Source organism: Antechinus flavipes, chromosome 3 (genome assembly GCF_016432865.1).
Source record: "Antechinus flavipes isolate AdamAnt ecotype Samford, QLD, Australia chromosome 3, AdamAnt_v2, whole genome shotgun sequence".
Lineage (NCBI taxonomy): Eukaryota > Metazoa > Chordata > Mammalia > Dasyuromorphia > Dasyuridae > Antechinus > Antechinus flavipes.
In genome coordinates this window covers 74,240,567-74,254,051 of record NC_067400.1, presented here as the reverse complement: position 1 = coordinate 74,254,051, position 13,485 = coordinate 74,240,567, and the positions used below count along the sequence as shown (strand labels likewise).

Below are 13,485 nucleotides of genomic sequence, written 5' to 3'. Positions count from 1 at the left end.
ACAGAATAAGAAGGTATGGATAGTTTGCAATCAGAATTGAGAGGATTAGTATTTCCTATAATAACAAGATCACAACTAGTGATGTACTTATGGATTCTAATGGTAATTTGAAAAAGATGTGGTATGAACAAAGCTATATGGGAAAATTGAAAAATACAAAATAGGTCTGATAACAAGATTATAGATTTAAGCAAGGAAATATGTTTAGAGGTCATTGAATTCAACAACCTTATTTTACAAATGACAGAAGTGAGACACACAGAGGTTAAGTTAACTTTTCAAGGATTATACAACTAGTAAGTATCTAAAGGAAGTGCATTTCCATTATATCACAAGGCCTCTAAAAATTATAATGATCACTAGATGATATTTTGAATTCTAAAATATCAAATTATTTATTACCAGATGATTTAAGATCTTTCATGTTAAGTATTTTATAGTAGAACTATTATACCTGTTTTCAGAAAACAAACTGCATATTACAAAATCTGATATTTAATCTGAAAAGTCAAACTGGAAAGTTTTTTTAGTATAGTACATTCCAGGCATAAAAGTTATCTACCAATTTTCCTTTATTATTGTTTTTCATGGCATTAACTCTCCTTTAAGGAGTTTATACATTCCTTAGATGTGGAAGAAACTAGATTTTTTTTCTTTTCCAAAATACAAAAATGATCATTTGTAACTGCAAACCACTACATTTGTACAAAAATATACATTTGTATAATACATAGGTATATGTGCATATGTATGTTTTTGTGTACAGACACACATATACATATGTATACACACACAAATAGAGTATAGTTCCATATTTAGGGTCATCATAACAATGTGATACCAACATACTAAATTAAATTTCTTCACTAGAATACTAAAGCATTCCTGAAATTTCTTCTTTTACCTTTCAATGGTTTAATTGTAATGCCGTTAAGGTTAATATAATCCAAGTTGGCAAACTCAGTCCTCTTTTTATTTGGCCTGTGAGCAAATATATTAGTTAAGCCCTGACTTAATCTAAATTATTTCTAAATCATTAAAGATTCTCCTTAACAGTACACAAAGTTAAAGGGGCAAGATAGCTCAAATTATTTTGTAGGCCAAAAAAAAAAAAAAAAAAATCAAAATAAAATGAAAAAGACAAGAAACAGGCTTTAAAAAAAACATGATACTATTACCTACCTCCTAGAAATGCCATTAGTCAGTCGTTTATGTTTACAGGGCTTAGAAGAAAGAGGTGATGAAGTAGGAGACAAGTTGAGTGGAGCAATCAGACTGTTGATTATTTCGGTCAGTTGAGCACTCTGTAAGAAAACAGTCAACTCTTTCTTAGTATTCCTATGCATGAATATGAATATTATCTAAATTTTAGATATCTGATATCACTTAAATGTTTAATTTCTCCTGAAAGAAGAAAATGTTTACATTTTTAGTAAAGGGTTTAATCTTCCAATTCCTACTAGTACTAGCTTTTATCTTCCCACATGTATTTACATAAATGTAAGCAGCTAAAAATATTACCTCCTTTTTACTATCTTTTCTCTGCTATTGTCATTATTTATTGTTCTCTCTAACTATAAACATTTATGCTGGATTTAAAGAAAACATTGATGTTGATTCTAATTTTATTTAGAGTATATGAAGACTTTTTTCTCAAAAAATCAAGTATTCAAGTAAGAGTGACAGTAAGAGTGGTTTGGCTAAAAACAAGATCTGAGGGTTTTAATAGATTAAAAGCTCAAAAATCAATCAAAAATGTGATGTGGCAGCCATGAGAGTTAATACAATTTTAGCACAATTTGGAGAAACATAAATTCCAAAAATTATGTGATAGCTCCTCTCTACTTTTCCTTGATCGTATACCTCTGGAACATTGTATGCAGATCTAACTTACATAGTACCTACAAAGGATATGAATTAATAGCCTGGAGAATTTATAGAAGACAAACATTGATGGTGAAAGGTCTTTCACATCATATGAGGTAGAAAAGGAATTGGGAGTGTTTAGTCTGGAAAAGAGAAAGCTTAGAGATGATAGCTGTATTCAAGTAGTTATAGTGGCATCATTTGGAAAACAGATTATACTTGCTTTGTTTGGTTCCCATAGGGTTGAATAAGGAATGATCAGTAGAAGTTGAAGAAAAGGCAATTTAGGCTTGATCCCAAGAAAAATCTATAAAAAGTACCCATTTAGCAAGATATAGTTTCCTTCCTTATAAAAAAGAAAAAGAAAAAAGAAAAAGTACCCAGAAATAGAAAGACCTGCCTCCGGAAATTAGTGGGTACCCTGTCATTGGAACAGATTTTGCAGAGACTGATGATAGTCTTATCACTCATCTTATCAAAGTAGAGTAGGAGTACTTTAGGATATAGATTTTAATAAACTAAAAGCCATGGAATCCTTTCTAGCTCTAAAATTTTGATTTTGTGCTTTCTATCTTGACACATTTAAGCATATTTAATGATAACATTTTAAATGAATTATTTAATCCACCATCTTATGGGCAAACATTATCAATCTCCGGGCCTTATTCTCCTACCCCCAAAAAGGCCAACAAAATCCCCAAATCCCACAGAAATAGAAAAGAAAGCTACATCTTTAAACTGGGGTTATTAAAGAATGAAAGAATTTACAAGATGGTCTTTAACTCTCTTGTAGCTTTAAAAAATTTGTGATTTCTTTTTTGTTGTTTGCTAGCTTTTTTTTCTTCCTCAGTTTTTTACTTTTTGACCTGATTTTTCTTGTGCAGCATGGCAAATGTAGAAATATATACAGAAAAATTACACAAGTTTAATATATATTGGATATTTGCTGTCTAGGGGAGGGAGGAAGGGGGAAAAGCAAGAGAAAATTTTGTTTTTGCAAGGTTGAATGATGTAAACTATTTTTGAATAGATTTTGAAAATGAAAAGCTATTATTAAAAAATAAATTCTATAATTTTATGGAATATTTAAGAAAAGTTAAATCTGCTCATATAGTCATGAAGTTGTTCCTACATCACTTTAAGAGAAGAACACTGAATCATTCTTATATTGTAATCTCTTGGTAAGCAAATAATCCACTTCCCAATAATATATCTTTTACTATAATAGATTATAGTTCTCAAAAGAAGAGAAGTTCTTTCATTATTCCTCTACAAAAAATTAGGATCTCAAAGAGAAAAGAGACCTTAGACATACATGTAAAATATAGGCCTGAGAATGTATTATACCTAGAAGACTTAAAGTTTGATGAACTGAAAAAATAACAGCTTTTTGGCTTAACCGTGTCACTTTGTTATATCAACAATTGTAGGGATGAGTAACAAGGAAACTATAAAAGTTCAAACACATAATAAGGCTCATCTAAGAAATTTTCTTCTACAGAGATTATGCTAATAAAATTCTAGGTCTTATTCAGAATACGCTTTGATAATTCTATGAATCAGTTAATTCATAGATGTGGGAAACTCCTTCCAATAATATAAATTTTCATATATCCAGTTTTTATTTTTATTTTTGAATAGTGAATTCAAGAAACAAATAATTGCAAGTATAGGAAAATGCACATGTCAAAAAATTATATAATTCAATCTACGTACTATATTCAAGAGTGAATCAAAAATCAGTATGAATTTAATATTTTAAGAATTTTTTATTTCAGAAAAAAATGAGTAAAAAATTTTCCAATTTTATTCTGAAACTAAGTACCAAATATGCAGATGTAATGAAAAAGTGAATTTGGAGACCATAAAAATAGTTTCATTTAAGAATATTTTCCAACAAAAATTAATTTAACCCACTCACAGAATTCCCTGACCCACACCCTGGAATTACCCAGTTTTATATATTCAATAATTTATTGCATGTCTACAATATGTAAGACAAGAGGCTAGCACAAGGTATACAAAAACAAAAATAAAATAGTCCTTTCCCGACTGTTCATAGATATAGAGCCAGGAGGGCCCATAGAGGCCATTGAGTCTAACACTCTTATTTTACAAATAATGAATTTTTCCCCCACAGTCAGACTGCTAGTAGTAATAATTGTTTTGAAATCAGGATGTGAACTCAGGTCTTGCTGACTCCTAGTTCAGTGCCCTGTGCATTTGTCTCATTATGCATTACAGATAGCTGTCTTTAAAGACTACAGTTATCCCTGAATAATGCTTTGTTTTGATATATTTTCAAATTATTAATAGATAATTTTCTCTTTCCTGTAACGTTATATACAATTATTTTATCAGCACACTGATCCCTAGTTATTAGCTATGTATTTCTCTGTCACAATGTTTCTCTGCTGCTTCCTCCTAACAATCTATGCACAGAGAAAGCAAATAAAATTAACAAATAAAAATAGTATTTTATTGATGTTTGGAATCCAGATATTCCCTCTGGGGGTACAGATTCCTGTTCACACCTTTTCATCCCCTGAGGGTTCCAACAGTGGGCTAATGTCTTTTCAACAGTACTGGATAATAGAGCTTGCAAGTTGCCCATGAAGTTATCCCATTCCCTGTCTGCACAAGAAATCCACCTCCTTCCTGGTCTGCTTCTACATCCCTCTAATGTATTGTGCTGCTTTTCCAGCAACTTCTCATTCATAGTATTACAGACTTTCCACACCCCAGATACTTCCTTGGATGTTAAATTTAGCTCAACACATTAAAATGTAATTAAATATAATTAGGAGAAATTTATCAAAATAAATAAAAATGCAATGCAACGTTAAAAAAATGTTAAGTTGGAGGTCTTCTAAACATAGTGGGATTCATTTCTATGTGAGTTTGTATTTTCTTATTTGTTTTTCCTGACTTGAAAGATGAGCTGAAATTTTTTCTTGAATTATTATGAATTTAGTAATTTCAAAAATGTTTCAAGGGTTGATGCTCATTAGAATATTGTCAATCAATCAACAAGAATTTATCAAGCACTTATTATATGCCAGGTACTCTGATAGTTCCTGAAATCAAAGTGTGGCAATCTTTGTCATTATAAGAGTCTATAGGTGGAGAGGAGGAAATGCACATATATACAAAATGTATGTACAGGGGTAAGGTAAGTGGGGGAGGGGAATCTTCACTTTCAAATATCTTGAAAACCAGGTCCCTCAAAGATTTGAAAATTTCTCCAGTGTACTTCTAATGCAGTCCAGTTCTTGTCTTTATGGTTTTTTTAAATGGCCATTTCTACTTTCTCAAGTAACACTATGATGCTAGAAGCAAAACATGGTAGCTCCCATCAAGAGAGGGAGAAGAATTTGTTATAGAAACATCCCCAGGTGCCTTCTACTGTAATATTTTCAATTTTATTCTTAAATGTCATTGGGACAATGTGCCTCAGTTGGATCTCTTGCCAAGCTTTCTTTAATTTTTTTCCCCTCCAATATGTCTTCTTTTTTAAAAGGAGGTGATAGTTTTATTATTTTTGTCCATAATACTTTATAAATTCTACTTCTCCTGGCAAAAAAGATAAGCAGTTACTGATTAAAGTGGTTTCTACCTTCTTTTTGTCTCTTCCTTTGTCAAGTGACTTATATCAGCTAAATTTTCTTAGGAAATGAGGATAGCTTATATCAATATCCCACTTACTTATTTCTCATTTTGAAACATTGACGGGCATATAAATGAAAATGAAGAATTTGTATACAGAATTTCTGAATGATTTAATTCTTTATCAATTTGGGTCAGGACAGTGATAATGTGTTTAAATAAGTCAGGGTGGAGTTGTCTCAAATGCATGCCATTATCTTCCCATTTTTATTCTTTCTTTTTACTAGGATTTTATTTTGATCTTTGTCCAACAAGAAGCTAGTATAAAGATAGTTCAATTAGAATATGATAGCCACATAAAAAGTAAATGGTTGTTTCCTATTTGTCAAAATATAATCAATTTCATTTTTTGTGATTTTACTTGGTGCTCAAGGTGTTCGGTGTTTCCAACCTCTTATATTGAAGAAACTATTCACCATATATAGAGTTTTACAGAGTCTATAATTCTTTGGTCCCCTATATTTTTTACTCTTCGATCATATTTTCTAACATGTTCTTCACTGTTCTTGTCATTTAAGTTATCAAGTATTAAATTGTTGACATAATTTGAAAGATTTTAATAAATTCTTCCTTGTGAAAGAAAATATAGTGTTGCTGAAATTACTATTATGATGGTCTTTTTGCAGATATTTATTCTGAGTACTGCAATAGATGATCAAGTATCCATTGAAAAAATATCACTTCTTGTCTTATGAGTATCTGATTAAAAAAACAAGAACAACTGAAAAAACTGTTGACTCATTTATTGGCCTCTTCCAAGAGAGTGTGACTGCTACTAACCTTTAGCAACCTGATTTAATTTATAGTAAGAATGTCAATATTGATATGATCTAGATCCTCTAGTAGTCTGTCCATTAACATTGGTCACTGCATAATGATCTCGTACATTTACTGAGCAAATATTTATTAAGCATCTATTATATGCCAGGGATTACACTAAGCACTGGGAATATAAAGCCAAAATAAATGTTTGCTCTCAAAGAAACTTAAATTCTGTTATGGAGAAACATGAACATAGAGAAGTGATAATGAGTAGGATGAGCAGAAAGATAAGAAAAGTTATGAGGAAAAGTTGTAGCTTTGGAGTAAACCTGAATTTATAAGTACATGAAGAAATGAGATTTTTTTAAAAAGTAATTTTGGAAAGTTTGGAGTAGGGGCAGACTCTTAGGCAAGACTTTATTGCACTCAAATATCTTCCCATTCACTACCTAATATTCCATCATTAGAATATTACAAAACAATAGATCTAGGAATAGAAGAAATCTCAAAAGCATGGGTAGAGATAAAAATATGAACACTAGTAACTTTGGGCAGCATTAGGAAAATAGGTGGCACCAGGAAACAAGAGAGGGAGATATAAAGGGAAGTAGGAAAATGCCAATGACTAACTCTGCCTATGATATTTTCAGAACCTGAAAGAACAAAGAACTCTGATTCCTCCTTTCCTATATTATCATATACTTCACTTACTGCATGAACTAAGAACTATTTATAATGTAGTCCAATCACTTTATTGCTTAGATCGGCTTAAAGAACTGAAATAAAGAACTCCTTGACCAAAGCACATCAGTAACTTCCCTGCAATTTACAATTTTGAGAGTTACCTGGGGCACTTATAGGTTGTCATATAGGGTCACACAATCAGTTCTTCCTTAGAGGTATATCTGAATTTGAATTTTCCTGACTTCAAGGACAATTTTCTATCCATTATACCATGTTGCCATGCATTTGTAGTTCAAACTAATTGGCTTACAAATAAATTTTATGAGCATGTGTTGGTTAATAGGCAAATTGGGGATCTACTACTATACAAGCTATTTATCTGAAGTTTGAGAATATCTTGCTACTGCCCTCCCTTGTAAGTATACTATTTACTTATTTTTTAATTTAACTAGAAACTGAAATACTAATCTGATATGTCAGGAAAATAACTCCTGACATATGAAAGTTGTCACATGTACAGATATCGAGTCCATAACAGTTTCCCAAATGGCTAGCAATGACTATTGTATCCCTCTGGTTTATGTTTGGTATATCCTGGTTCAAATTAGGTCTACACTTGAAAATTCCTAAAAAGCCAAGTTGATTACAGGTCCATTTGGGAAGACTAAATTAATTCAAAAACAGAGGCATGAGAAAGCCTAAGATCAAATGAAATTCCTGGAATTACTAGTGATGAGATTCTAAACAAGGAAGATCTCCAAACCAAAAGACCTAGAGAGGGCACATTTTAACTTTCTATTTATACACATGTATTTCATATAAGAAAAATGGTTATTCAATCTTTGACAAAATTAATTAGAAGTATAGAAAACAGTCTACTTCCTGAAAAAAGTTTGAGATAAGAGGTGTTGTGGAAGAAAATAGATTTTCATTTCCAGTATGAAAGAACTACCACATAGAGGCTTTTTGTTATTTATTTATATTTTAGATTTATAGAAATCTGAATTATAGCAACATGCTAAATGAAAATTTTACCAAATTGTATCATAAGAAATGATCTGTAATTACAATTAGTATATTATATATTCCATGTCTTCAAAAATATACTGCTGTCCACTTAAATACTTTCAAAGCTACCAAAAAAAAATGAGTCCACGTGAAATTCTACTCCTACTTCACTTTACCTGTTTTTCTATGTTTCGAAGAAGCAGTGTAGGGCTACTTGGTGACATTTCAAAATCTTGTTCTGGTAAAGAATCTTGTCTCTCCTGAGGAACCTGAGAATTCTCTGTGATGTTTAATAAAGTTCCTTGGTCTGTCAATTGTATCTGTTTCTTCAAAATATCTTTTGGAAGTTGGTATTCTTCTAGGACCACTGTTCCCTAAATAACAGCAATTAAACACAGTTCAATTCAGGACAAAATTCATTCTATAAGTTTTTTAGAATTACATATAAATTCAGACTTCTTTGAAACAATAGAAAGTGAAAATTTAGAGAGTACAATTTGTTTTTGAAAAAATGAAATCTATTAAAACATGTAATGAAAAAGAAATCAGACTATCATTTGTGTGATTTATTTCATTGCTTTATAATCAGCAAATATAGGATTTGCAGTTGAAAAGTGACTTTACAGATACACCTAGTCCTATCCTCTCATTTATAAAATGAGCAAATTAAGTCTAACAGGTCACATGACATGACAAAATTCATCGCACTAATGACTACCAAAAAGTGAAAAAAGAAAAGTGAATAATTATTTTGTCAACGCACATCTGACCACATCACTTCCCTGATCAAGAATCCTTATTGCCTCTGAAATAAAATACATTTAAAGCTCTTCCAACATGTTACATAGTTACATATTGTTAAAATATGTTTTACGCTTACATATTTACTTCCAAGCAAACTTGCTCTGCTCTTAACTTAGCCCCATCTCTTACTTTTCTATGCCTTTGTTAAGGCTTTCCCAAATGGCTGAAAAACTTGCTTTCCTCACTACCATCTCCTAAAATTCTTGGCTTCCTTCAAAGCTCAATTCATTTTGACCAACTCCTATGAAGTTTTTCCTAGTTATCAAAACGCTCTCTCCTAAAATTAACTCATAAACAAGTATCGTATTCTGCCAGTAGAATGTAAATAAGCATTTATATCTGCTCTCCCTCTTAACTCCCTCAAACTCCTAGACAAAGCTGTCTACAATCATTGCCTAGTTGCAGTAGAAAGCATGGTGCAGCAGAAAAAAAACTGTACCTACAATTGTAGAACCTGAGTTTGAAACCTGAATCTCTCTGATCTTGGCCAACCACCCCACATCTTTGAGCATCAATTAACTAAACTGAAAAAATAAAGCATTTGGAGGAGATAGCATCTCTAGATCTGTGACCCTGACCTCTTACTCACTGATCAACCTCCTGTTGACTGACCTTTATTATTCTCATTCTTCTTGACTTCTTTCCATCATTTGATTCTGCTAATTACCTTCTCTTCCTAGGTATTCTCCCCTATCTGGATTTTCATGACATTACTTTCTCTTTTTTCCTACTTCTACTAATTGACCCCGGATTATGACTCATGAGCCTCTAACTGTATATAATAGCTCTGTATTGGATCCTCTTCTTTTTCTTAATATATTCTCTCTCTAGATGATGCCATCAGCTCCCATGAATTCAAATATCATCTCTGTAGGGATAATTCCCATATTTATGTATCCAATTGTTTCTCTTCTCAAGCTTCAGACCTATATCACCAATTGTCTATTGGATATTTTGATTTATATATCCCAAAAGCAGTTCAAATTCGACATGAGCAAAAAGAACAAATAATCTTCCCCTAAACTTATGTCTCTTTGGAATTGCTCTATTTCTGTTGAGGGTACCATTCTTTTAGATCCTCAATTTCACAATCTCAGAGATGTTCTCAATTTTTTACTCTCATTTGCCACATCTTTTCCATTGTGCATGCATGTACATATGTGTATGTGTTCATTTTTGTTTTTAATGTTTGGGTTTCCCTATCTCCCATCAGACTGAAAATGCAAAGGTCACTCCCTGACCCACACCACTGCTGATCAGCATGGGAACTCTGACCTACTTTATTTCCTACATGCACTCTTTTTTGCTTCTCTTTAGGCAGTCTGCTGGCCCCCTACTTCAGTAGGGGCCTTCATAATCTGTTTCCAAACTACCTACTTACAATTATCATCCTTCAATGACTCTTCTGGCCAGTCTAAGTATACCACCAGCTGTCCCTCAAATCCATTATTTTTCACCTCCTGCTTGCATGCCTTTGTACTAATGATGATTCCTCATACCTGGAATGTACCCTTTTCACTTCTACCTCTTGGAATGATTCCTTGTTTCTTTCAAAGCTCAGCTTAAACACCATGTTCTAGAGGAGGTTCTTCCTGATTCTCCCAAGGTGCTGATGCCTCTTCTCCCAAATTACCTTGTATTTACTTTGAATATATTTTATATCTGCACATCTGTGAATAGAACGTAAGTTCCTTGACATCAGAAACTATTTCAAGTTTGTCTTTGTATGCCCAACATATGACAGGTAATAGTTGCCTAATAAATGTTTGTTGAATCTAACTATTCTCTTCATCATTTGAATTATTCAAATGTTTAGATGCTGAGGGGATACAATAGATAAAAATAGTTTACATTTATATAGGGCTTCACAGTAACTGAGTACTGTCAAAAGTATTACCTCACTTAACGCCAACAACTGTGGTAGACTAAAAACCATTATTTAGATGGATCAGGACGCACATATTGGGTGATCCCACATACTTTCTTATTGACCATAAATTTCCATAAATTCTTCCTTGATGTTCCACATAAATATGCTATAAGATTTTCTTCACTTCTCCAAATATTTCTGGAGTATCAATTTAGTACTCAGGTTAACATTTCACTATTATTATTATTATAATCCCTTTCATTAATAACCAGCTCATTTTTTTGTATGTAGTTATACTTGTCCTTGATATTTTGAAGCCAGAAGGAATTTCTTTAAAAAATAGGTTTTTCTGGCAGTGAACAGCTTGAGATGATTTAAAATACTTCTAAATTCCCTAAATGCCATCCAGTTTGATCTCTTTCTTATTAAATTCTAATATCAGATCACTGGTTGATATGGAATGTTTGTCCAATATATACATATAATACATTCTGACAAAATAACTCTACAAGTTGTCCATTTGACTATTATGTCATAATCTGGTTTGGTAGAAGAATATTGGAGAACTAGTTTTGAATAGCTATGCAATCCTAGATCAATAATAACATCACAGAAACTGTTTCCTCATCTGTAAAATGGACTTCTTATTTTACTGAGAAGTGGGGAAAGAACTTTATAATGTCAAACATTTTGGTTTCTCAGTATTGATGTTTAGAATAATTTCTGCATGCAAACAGGGCTGGATTTGTAGTCAGGAGAAACCCAAGTTCAAGTACCATCAGGAACATTTGCTAGCTATATGACTATAAGCAAATCATTTAATCTGATTTTTCCTTTGCTCATGTGTACAACTGAAATGATATCTGTAGGGTCTATTTCATGGAGATGTAAGGATCAAATAAATTAATATATATATATACACATCTATATATAATTCTTTAAAGAAGCTTTGTAATAGTTCATACATCAAAGAAAATAATACAATATCTTATACAAATAGAAACATTTAGACAACTTAAACATAAATAGGGAGATTGTTTTCTATTTGTGCTCTGCCTAAGGAATCTGTGACATCAGCTATTCATATGTAGATATGTATATATCTTTCTGTTTTATGCCCTGATTGAAAGCAATAACCAATGGATTACAGAATAAAGATTATTTTCATAAAATCTTATCTAATTTCCAGATATGTGTGGCTGTATTTTGTTCTACCAAGTCAAATGTTTCTTTTTTTAAATCAAGTAGACAAAGTAAGATGTCATATTTTCTCCATCTTTCTGTCAAATTATATGATAATGAAAATGGGTTCAATTATAGAAAATCATCTGTGAAATCAATTTGGTCTTTTCTCATGCTTTCTTCAAAAACAACTTTGATATTTACACAGTCCACTTCCACAAAATGAGAAAGTTGGCCTAGAGATGAGAAAGTACATTAGAAATTTCTGGCATCTCCTGGTTACCCTTTGGGAATTCTTATACTTGCTTATAATATTTTCTATTCATTGTCTCTTTGATTTAACATAAGACATCCTGTGATGCTTTAAAATTATGTTATTTCCAGCATACTTGTGATAGATTTTGCCAAATTCAATCCTTCTTCCTAAGTTCATTTTTAAAAATGTCATTACCACAGCCTCTCCTTCAGCTACTTAAAATGACAGAATTCAAATATTGTTGCTAATGAAAAAAAGATCACAATAAAAATGCTTCCAGTTCTGACAATCGTTCACATATATTTGCTGCAACCTCAGCATCCTCTAACAAAAATGTCCTGAAAATGATTAAATTTATTGTTGGTTCTCATATCAAAGCTTTTATTGACTTCTACATTATTTGTTTTTCACTCTCTATATGGAAATAATGTCTGTAATATCCTCCTTTCTGCAATGGTTGTCAAATAAGTTTGCACTCTAAAGATGCGTTGATTGCCATTGTTCATCAGGAGTCTATGCTTGGCAGGACCAATTATTTGGTGGCTTAAGTGATTTCTGGATTTTTTTTTGGGGGGGGGTCTCTTTTTTAACTTTTTATTTTTAACTTTACTTAATTTTTAACTTTTAAAATCAGTTAAATTTCTCAATAAAATAAAAGATGAATCGGAGTCAATATCCTTATCTATTTTCCATTTCTTAAGGTTGATTACTTACTTTATTAAACTAAAATAATTGTATGCTATGGATATAGTATATATCTCATCTTCTTTTTTTCTTCTAACATGCTATTGATTTTGACCTCTGTTCTGTCAAGCCAATAACCTAAACTATACAAGGAGACAGAGGATTCCAAAATCACTTTTGTCAATAAAGGATTTTTCCTGTCAAATGCTACTTCGTTTTTTTTTTTTTTGAATTTGTGTCTGTTATTATGAATCTGCATCACCTTCTGACACTTCTTAAAGAAAATAACAGTGATGTATATATACATACATACATATACATGTTTAGTCTTTTTCATTTCTTCAATATAAAAGTACATTTGCACCAATCTCTTTCCTTTCCACCCCAAGTTTACCTTCACATTGACTTTACTAAGCATTGCAAGGAATATTTTTGTTTAGAGAATGAGTGCTGAAACTAAAATCAGAAAGACCTGAGTTTAAGTTCAGCCTCAGACATTTATTAGTTGTGTGACCCTGGAAAAATTATTTAATTTCTATCATTCTCCATTTCCTCATTTGCAAAAAGTAACAATAACAACAACAATAACAATAATAATAATAACACTTACCTTACAGAGTTGTTGTGAGAAAATGAGATAACATTTGTAAAGCACTTTGTAAGCCTTCAAGAGCTATATAAATGCTAGCTAGAATTTCTCTTT

The 13,485-nt window shown here is 31.7% G+C and overlaps 1 protein-coding gene across 2 annotated transcripts in view; it reads right to left on the bottom strand.

The window, feature by feature from the left end:
• The window catches only part of KANSL1L (KAT8 regulatory NSL complex subunit 1 like), a 156,232-nt gene that overhangs the window by 92,207 nt on the left and 50,540 nt on the right, over nt 1–13,485 (bottom strand). For both annotated transcript variants that reach the window (XM_051983632.1, XM_051983631.1), the window contains exons 3-4: nt 8,163–8,360; nt 1,183–1,304 (exon numbers count right to left, since the gene is read on the bottom strand). In XM_051983632.1, the coding sequence (XP_051839592.1) occupies nt 1,183–1,304; nt 8,163–8,360 (320 nt within the window). The remainder of the gene's footprint in view (nt 1–1,182; nt 1,305–8,162; nt 8,361–13,485) is intronic.